Source organism: Sinocyclocheilus rhinocerous, unplaced genomic scaffold (assembly GCF_001515625.1).
Source record: "Sinocyclocheilus rhinocerous isolate Xijiao unplaced genomic scaffold, SAMN03320098_v1.1 scaffold1772, whole genome shotgun sequence".
NCBI classification, from domain to species: domain Eukaryota; kingdom Metazoa; phylum Chordata; class Actinopteri; order Cypriniformes; family Cyprinidae; genus Sinocyclocheilus; species Sinocyclocheilus rhinocerous.
The window spans coordinates 102,930-113,136 of record NW_015653009.1 but is presented as its reverse complement, the minus strand read 5'-3'; the positions used below and the strand labels follow the sequence as shown (position 1 = coordinate 113,136).

General features: G+C 36.6%; 1 protein-coding gene across 1 annotated transcript in view; it reads left to right on the top strand.

Moving 5' to 3' along the window:
- Positions 1 to 10,207, top strand: part of LOC107715524 (immunoglobulin superfamily DCC subclass member 3) — a 22,745-nt gene that overhangs the window by 1,051 nt on the left and 11,487 nt on the right. Inside the window, exons 2-3 of the mRNA XM_016521679.1 lie at positions 7,520 to 7,825; positions 8,064 to 8,208. Coding sequence (XP_016377165.1) covers positions 7,520 to 7,825; positions 8,064 to 8,208 — 451 coding nt within the window. The remainder of the gene's footprint in view (positions 1 to 7,519; positions 7,826 to 8,063; positions 8,209 to 10,207) is intronic.

Here is a 10,207-nt window from a genome sequence, read left to right as displayed (position 1 = left end):
ACACACACACACGTGAGCAGCAACTGATTCATTTTCCTACTTAGCACCAGAATCTATTCAGCACTGTGGGAACCAGATCAGTGTCATGAATATGATAATTTGTTAGTGAAGACACACACACACTCTCTCTCTCACACACACACACACTCTCTCTCACACGCACACACACACACACACACACACTCACACAAGCATAATATGAAATGCGCGTATGATAGAATATCAGTCACACAAACTCCAGCAGTACTCATAGTTTTGATGTCTCACTCTCATTAATGAGTGTTAATTGAGACAGACGAGCCGCTGTAAGTCTCATTAGACGCTCGATTCTCCCGCTGAGAGTCTGAACGCGTGAAGAATCAGGACAGACGACTCTATACACGCATTCACTCCATCCTCATCCTGACAATAATAGAGCAGCGATTAAACTCTCAAACCACACAAAATAAAGTCTGGGAATCACGTCATTATCAAAACATGTGACTCTCACACTGCTGGATAAAAGTTTGGAATAATTTAGATTATTTAATGCTTCTGAAAGAAGTGTCTTCTGCTCACCAAGGCTGCTTTTATTTGATCAAAAATACAGTAAAAATTGTGAAATATTATTGCAATTTAAAACAGCTGTTTTCTGTGTGAATATCTGTTAAACTGTAATTTATTTCTGTGATCAAAGCTGAATTTTCAGCATCATTACTCCAGTCTTCAGTGTCACATGATCTTCAGAAAACATTTCTGATTATTATCAGTTGAAAACAGTTGTGCTGCACAATAATTGATACATTTTATTTTTCAGGATTCACAGATGATTAGAAAGTTCAAAAATAAAATATTTCATTTATCAGAAATAAAAAACGTTTTTTACATTATAAGTGGCTATACTGTCACTTTTGATCAATTTAATGCATCCTAGATGAATAAAAGTATTAATTAATTTTTTTTATTAAATCTTACTTGGCCTAAACTTTTGAATGGTTGCGTATTTATGAAAACAGCCCTAATCTGATAAATGCAATTATAATGCGTGAAGATATTAAGATAATATAAACATTAACATCATGGTTTTCTATAAAGAAGCCGTGAAGCAACGTGAAAAGTGCTGTACAAATACATTTGACCTTACTTGAATCAATACCATATTCATATATTATGATATTTGCATGGTGCTACCAATATTACATATTGGTAATGCCAGTATTAACAATTATACACATTCAAAAAGCATAAAAATGGTACTGTCAACTGTGGTATTTTTGTTGATGGTGTGTTCTAGTGATCTAGTGTTATTGGATTGAGAGGATCTGTGAGGTTTCACTAATAGATTCAACACATTTGACTACGGCCTGTGACGCCGTTTTCCTCATAAATAGCCTAAGTGTGGTTCTGTCCTCGGGTCACATGGTCACACAGACGAATATTTGACATTCAGATTTGTTCGTCTGAGCAGCAGATGCCACAGAGACAGCATTAATGGCGTTTTTGACGTGTTTATTGGCCGCTGAAGTTCACGGCCACTCCAGAGACAATGAAGAAAGCGGGAGGAGGAGCGGCGGATTCTCTCATGACCTTTAGGATCTGAGGTCACGGTGTGCCGATGGGGGTGGAGCTGCTCTCTGAACCCGTTTATCCAGTGTTTACGGCTGAGGATGGGCTGCTATTGTGAGCAGAAAACTGCTGCAGCTTCAGACGCTCCAGTCCGTCTCATTCAAACACTACAGCATTCAAAGTTACTAAGTCTCTGGAGTTTGAGTTCATGTAGCAAGCATCACTGAATCTGATCCAGCACAGTTCTGGGCCTAACCATAGTACACTTACTGCATAGTGCGCACTCTATAGTGTTCAACAGCAGTGTGCTGTTTAATTCAGCTCTCAACGCAGACTGTTTGCATTAAAATGCCTTAAACTTTAAGTCTGATCAAAGTCTGATCAAATGAGTTGCATTGCATTGTGGGATACCGTACAATCACTATCCATCTGACTTTAAAGTGCGCAAGCATTTAGAGCGGCAGATGTCAAAACTGCAGCGTGTTATAATAAACAGAACATTATCATCCTGGATGCTAATATAGTTGTCTCTACGGTAATTGTTATCGTCCAGTGAATGCTAATATAGTTATAAATATCGTAATAGTTCTTGTTATAGTTATCGTTATAACTACATTTCGGTTCACACCAACAGATGATAACTGTAGTTATAGTTATCATTATAGTTATGGTTATAGTTATTGTCCATTTGTGTGAATACTAATATAGTAGTTGTTATAGTTATTGTTGGTTCAGGCGCAATTATAGTTACTGTTATAATTATTGTCATAGTTATGGTTATATTTATCGTTATGATTATAGCTATTGTTATAGTTATTTTTCATTGGTGTGGATGCAAGCATGGTTATTGTTATCAGTACATGTTTTAGTTTTCGTAAGAGTTATCATCAGTTTGTGTGATGCTAATATAGTTATTGTTCTAGTTATGATTATAGATATTGTTCGTTTTCGGTATAGTTATCGTCTTGTGTAGACACTAATATAGTTAGTTTTTGGTATAGTTATTCTCTGTTTGTTTGGACACTAATATAGTTATATTTATTGTTATCGTTATGATTATAGTTATCGTTATAGTTATTGTCTGTGTGGACGTTAATATAGTTGTTGTATTTATAGATATCACTATGATTGTAGTTATTGTCTGTTTGTTTGGACGCTAATAGTTATAGTTATCGTTATGATTATAGTTATTGTTATAGTTATCATCTGTTTGTTTGGATGCTAATATAGTTATAGTCATCTTTATATTTATGATTATAGTTATCATTATGATTATAGTTATAGTTTTCATTATGATTGTAGTTATTGTTATGTTTGTTGTTGTAGCTTTTGTTAGGTTACCGTCTGTTTGAGTGGACACCAATATAGTTATAGTCATCATTATTATTATTATAGTTATCGTTATTGTCATATTTATCATTATTGTTCTAGTTATGATTGTAGTTGTTCTTATAGTTTTCATTATACTAGTTATTGCCCATTTGCAACCTAGGTTCATTGGAAATACATGCCTCTACCTACATTTCTGCGAAACTCAAAAAACATACCTATACATACAAATCGCTGCAGTTTCCAGTTGAAATGAACACTAGAGGCAGTAAAACTCCCACAATCTTTATTCCTTTTCACACATTTACAGGTCCACAGTTTCGATTAATAAAGCCTAATTTTTGCATAATTACTTGAGGAATATTATGTTATGAATTCAAAACAATGTTAACATGCTGCGAGATTTGAAAACGGTTCGACAAAACAGCTCAAATCCACAAAAGGAAGTTAAAATAACACGGCTGCATTAACAAATGCCTTTTTATATCACTTTTGCATTTGTTAACACTATCGGGTAGGTTTAGGGTTGGGTTTGGTGTAGGGGATATTTCCAACATGATAGAGCATTAAGTTTTAGCGACACTCCGCGAATATTTGAATTATGAACCACCGCAATACGTACCTGAAGCAACTTAATACAAACACAACAATAAGTTCCTATATCAACGTAACAAATAGGTGCCAGGGTCACGTATTGAACCTGCGTTTTTGCGCCACTCACTGGACGTTTCACTTTGAAACTGTAGCGAAACGTGCTATGAGGTACATAATAACGGTGCTGCAGAAATGCATTTAGATGCACGTATTTCGAATGAGCCTGGGTTGCCCATTTGTGTGTACACTAATACAGTTATATTGTTTTAGTTATTGTTATTAGTTATCTTTATAGTTATAGTTAGCATCAGTGTTGGGGGTAACGCATTACAAGTAACGCAAGTTACGTAATCAGATTACTTTTTTCAAGTAACTAGTAAAGTAACGCATTACTTTTTAATTTACAAGATCATATCTGAGTTACTTTTTCAAATAAGTAACGCAAGTTACTTTTTTTCCCCAATTTTTTGATTGACAGCTCTCCCCATGTTGAGAGAAATCAGAAGATGTTACTGTAGTTCTAAAATAAATATGAATATGCATTAATTCATCTCACTCACAAAACAAAACACAGATTCAGTATTCCTCAAAATGAATAAAAATAATGCAACTCAGAATAGGATGCAAACCTACAATAATTAAATGTTAAACAACACAAATATCCTTTATGTATTTAATCCCATTCTTTTAACCAAAGTCTTTGCTTCTCACCTTCGATGATCCAGTTCAACCGTACTAATAAGCACAAATAACTCTAGACAAACATTTGTGTGTCTTTTTTTATTGCTGAAGTGTGTTGAAATTTCTTCTTCTGCATTCTACTGTACGGACGTAAATTTACTTTCCCTTCAGCCTGAGGCTTATTCATTTTACTTTTGGTGTGAAAAGGCTTTTATATTTGCCAAAAATATAACTTTTTTATTTTAAAAACAAACAAGCAAGCCCTGTCCAGATTTAAAAAGTAACGCAAAAGTAACGTAACGCATTACTTTCCATAAAAAGTAACTAAGTAACGTAATTAGTTACTTTTTTATGGAGTAACGCAATATTGTAATGCATTACTTTTAAAAGTAACTTTCCCCAACACTGGTTAGCATTCTTGGGAATGTCTGTTAAGTCCCATGATTCCAGGCAGAAGCTGCTCTCTGGATCCTGTGTGAGAATTTGATGAGGTTTGCGTTTAATTCCTGTCAGAGAGAGTCTGATGGACAGACTGAAGTTCATCTGGTCTGAGGAGACCCGGCTCATGTTCTGAGGTCAGACTCCGGTCCAGATGCCAGACAAGCGCAGAGGTGCATGAGTCTGGTTTTTCCGTGCGAGCGCCTTCAAGTTCAAGTGTGACCGGAGTGTTTTGTTGTGTGTTTGGCAGCTGCGAGGGGCGGCGTGCGGCGCGTTTGACTGATGCGGTGGCATGGGAAAGTCACCCTCGCGCTGCGCCACGGGGCGGAGGTGTTTGTGGGGGGGTGGGGTGGGGTCGCATTGTGTGGCTGTTTTGGGCTTTTGTGTGTGTTTGTGTGAGTGCTTCTGAAAGAGCCATCAATCAGACGGCCCAAAGTCAAGTTTAAGTTCAGTGGAGATGAATCACTTTGATTTAAGATGCTCTAAATCCAACCAGCCCTGCCTCCATCACATAAGCAACTCAAGCACAAGACAAACACCATCTACTGATGCAAGAGTGTGTTTGAGGACTAAATAAACTTGTGAATATGTTCAATGTTCAGTTTATTTCTAAAGCACATTTAAAACAACTTTAGCTGACCAAAGTGCTGTACATAATGCATTAATTTAATTACAGCATTTAAAAAATGCACAGACCTAATCGCTGCATTAGTACTGCATAGGCTTAAACACAACAGTAAAGTCCAAATATCTGTTCAGAAATGAAGAGTTCAGATGCAAAAGCCTCTACGTGTCGTCTGAAATTTTCTTTTAAAATGAGCATTTTTCTCAGGCTTTATGTTTATGTTCAGTTATTTCACTTTAGTGGCAATGAAAAGAACCTATTGATTGCCATTAAAGTGAAATTACTCAGCCTACACATGGAGTCTAATAAAAATGCTCATTTTAGAAGAGAATTTCAAATGGCACTTGAACTCTTAAAATGCACTTCATGGAGTTTAAAATTTTGTTTGTGGTTTTACTCAATGTTTGAGGTCTGTTTTTATGCTTAAAACAAGAACAAATATCTGTCAATGATATCGATAACTATAACGATCACTTTATTTGGTCCCTGGACGCAGCATTTTGGACCATCCTAAGCCAAAACAATGCTGATTTAACAACTGAATTTCAATCTTTTTATTCAATTTGAGAGCCGAGTGAAAAATAACACCCAAATTCCAAGCACAAGTGCCTACAGTATTAGTTATAGGATGCAGGGTTCTGGAAAGGATGACAGCACATTCAGGCTGTCCCAAAACCAACACTTCAGTCATAGAGTCATTTAGTTCTCATCTGGTTTCATTGGAAGATAAAGCTGTATATCATCTCCATGAAAATGCTATGAGATCTGATGCTTACAAAACATCTTGGCTAAAGGAAGAAGATAGAGGGAAAACAAAAAAGGTCCTAAAACAGAACCCTGCTGCGATACCCCACATGTACATGCAGCAGAGACCTTCAAAAAGCTGAAAAAGATCTTCTCTTAAGATAGAATGAAAACCTGCTTAAGGCTGTTCCCTTAATACCAACATACTCCTCCAATCTTCTCAATAAGATAAAATGATCGATAGTATCAAAAGAGCTGAGCTTAGACCCAGAAGAACCAAAAACCCACATTTCCAAGTCAACAGCTAATATCAGATCATTTAACACTTTCTATATACTTCTCATAACACTTTCTTATACTTACTGGCAGTAAGTGTAATTTTAACTGTAAAAATCTGTAACAACTGGATAAACATTTTGTTTGTTGTTTTATTTATTTATTTAGTCATTTATCAGACGCTTTTATCCAAAGCGACTTACAAATGAGGACAACAGAAGCAATCAATTGTAGTATTAAAACAACTAAAAACAGATCCAAAACTAAAAGCTAAAACTTTATAAATACTACTTATACACATTTTAAAAATAAAGAAATTAAATAAAAATGACATATGCATACAACAAAATTTCAAAACTTAACATTTAAATGAAAAACAAAAAATAAAGCTAAAAACAATTCAAATTATTAAAGAACAAAAGGTATAAGAGTATAATAATGATTCTAACATAACACTAAGCCAAACACCAAAAAAACAACTACATATGTGTGTATGTGTTTTATTGCGTGTACGTTTTTTAATGCTTAAAACAAGAATAAATATCTGCCAATAGGGTTGCAAAAGAGCAGTTTTTTGGAAACTTTCCAAGATTTTTGGAAAACTTTAGTAAATTTTCCACCCCTTTTCCAAAAACTTTAACAACTGTATAAATGTTATGTTTGTGTGTGTGTGCTTGTTTGTTTGTTGTTTTTTTGGGGTGCATTTATGCTTAACAAGAATAAATATCTGCCAATGGGATCAGAAAATTCAACCTTTTAATTAAGTTCATTTTTCTCACCTCTTTGGCAGATATTTGTTTTTGTCCTAATCATAAACTCACTTCATTTCCCAATTTCTCAAAAAAACAAGACAACTTGTGTCATTTTGCCTCTCCAGTAAATGTATCTAGATTTAAGAAAGTTTATATTTGTGCTGGAACGCAAGAGAAAAATACTGACTGAGGAAAACATCACTTTTTGCAGTAAATATATTTAATTAAAAATACTGAATTTAAAAATAGTTAATCTGATATGATTATTAAGCTTTACTTGTGTAGTTCTGTATCGGTTCTGCTGCATTATGTTATATCTGATGTTATGTGAGTAACAGTTTTCCTCCATCAAGGTTTCATCATCTCTCGTGATGCATCATCATCATCATCATCATCATCACCACCATCTTCATCATCATCCTCCTCCTCCTCATCATGAATCGTTCGTAAGCATCAGTTGCTCTGAGATTATTCAGATGCATGTCTCTCTGTGTTTTATTCCTCATCATCACGCTCTCCTGCTCTGGTCCTTCAGGTTTGGGCGGAGCTTCAGAGTTGGCCTTCATCAAAGAACCCAGTGATGTCATCGCGGTGAGGGACCGCCCCCTCATGCTGGACTGTCAGGTAGAGGGGGAGGGGCCTATCACCATCACCTGGCGGCGGAACGGCGTTCCCGTTCCTCTGGGAGCCAGAGCGGCCGTGCTGGATAACGGGACGCTCCTGATCCGGAACTTCCAGAAACGGCGCGACGGTGACGAGAGCGACGCTGGCGAGTACGACTGTGCGGCGCAGAACCGATACGGGCTGCTCATCAGCCGCAAAGCACACGTGCAGCTGGCCTGTGAGTGACACAAACACGCTTCAGACAAGCTTCAGAAAGAAAAAGCACTGTGATATCTTAATAGCTTCTCCTAGAGGTTTAATTTACTATCCTGGGTGTTTTTTAGGAGAAACATCAAGAGTTGATTCACCTGCTTAAACCAGCCTAATGTGGTTTGCTGGTGGCTTTAGAGGGGTTTAGGGTCTGTATCTGGAGTGATTTGAGCATCTGTAACTTGAGCATTTGTCTTCTCTCTCAGCACTTCCCAAATTCCACACGCACCCAGAATCCATGAGTGTGGACGAGGGTGGCGTTGCTCGATTTCACTGCGCCGTCAGCAGCATCCCAGAGGCCAACATCACCTGGGAAAGAAACAGAACGACTCTCAATGCTGATGATAACAGGTTAAACACACACTCTCGTACATGAATAAAGCCTGAAACAAACACTAGAATATATAAAATATGCTGAACAGAACTTACAACTTGCAATGTGTTGACATTTGACAATTTTTTTCTCTAAGCCAGAAACCCACTGTGGTTATCTGCATTTAAGGCTCAATCACAGCAAAAACAATAACTATAAACTATAACAATAACTAAAATGATAACAATAATGATAGTGAGAACTAAAATGATAACTACAACAATAATATAATAATTCTGATAACTATAATGATAATGACTATAAACATAATAAAAACTATAGCAATAACTATAATAACAATGTGAACTATAACAATAACACTGACTATAATGGTAACAATAATGGTGAGAACTATGATAAATATAACGATTACTAATGTTAACTATAACTATAACAATAACTATAATGGTAAAGATACCTAGAATAACTATAACAATGACTACAGCTATAATGATAACTATAAAAACTATAACAATAACTAATGATAACTTTAACAATAACTAACTATAATGATAACCATAACTAACAATAACTATAACAATAACACTGACAACTATGCCTACAATGATAACAATTACTTTAACACTAGCTATAATGGTAAGAATGATAATTCTTAATTTACTTAATTATTAAAGTAATGACGATAACTTTAACTATAATGATAATGACTATAGGGATGTGCCCAAATAGTGAATCCAAATTCGGAAAGGCACAGAAAACAAATAACGTGTTCTACGGAAGCCCTAAAGGGAATAAATATGAAATGGGAGGAAAAAATATATATTTCAATTGTTACGGGGCTGACGAGACGTGAGACATGCGGATCCATGTGCAAGCTTTATTAAGCAGAGAGATCAGAAACACAGGCAGGGTCGACCAATGGCAAAACAGGTATATGGGGGGCAAGACACAAGAATAATCCTAGGGCTAGCGAAGGTCAACGAACGGCGAACAGAATCAAAAGGGCAAGACTAAAGGGATAAATCCAGGAAACTAGGCAAGGATCAGAAACCGAGAAAACAGACAAGGCAAGACTAGGCTAAGGCAGGGTAAACTAACGAGGGCTCTGTAGTGTAGCTATCAAATGATAAGCGCTAAACAATACTCGGCAGTTAGAAAGGAGTGAGATTGAGTGTTAAATAGTGAGTGAGTGATATGAAACAGCTGTGTGCAATCAGTGCTGTGTGCAATCAGTGAAATGAATGATGGGATATGTAGTCCGGGGTGATATGCAACAGTGTGTCGTGCGAGAGTCAATGAAAATGGAAAGGGTGACCTCTGATGGCTAGCAGACGGAAGTTCATGGACCGGATACGTAACATCAATGCTTTCTCTCGCAAGTATGTCATTGGGTAATTATACTTTATATAAACTGCGGGCATCAGGAAGCCGCTATTAACATGCGGGGCATTGAAATCGCTTTTTACTTTCACTTTCGAGATTCACGATCACACGTACTCTGTGTATACTATGGAGCGCCAGTACTTACCACACATTTCACAAGATTAGATTTTTGTCAGTGGTGCTCAGGATCTGCAAATCATTCGCCATAGTCCTATCAGTCATCTCTCCTTACTCCGTTTATGTGGTAATTGAAATGTTATGTACTGTAATGTAACAGGCTACCGCTAGCAAGCGGCTAACCATGTCCCTTTAGTGGCTCTGTAGAACACGTTATTCGTTTTCTGTGCCTTTCCGAATCCGGATTCACTATTCGGGCACATCCCTAGATAACTATATGAGCATCTACACCAGTGGATAATAATGTCATGTTTATTTTAAACGTTGATCACTCCGAATGTAATTCCAGTGATATCGTTCCTCTGTGTCATTATAGTTGTGGTGTGAACTCCGCTATTCACAATTTATAAAAATTTTATGGTTATAGTAACTAATTTTGGTGTTAACGTAGCTTTAATCTGACTTTGTCGTGTGTGTGTGTGTGTGTGTGTGTGTGTGTGTGTGCGTGTGTGTGCG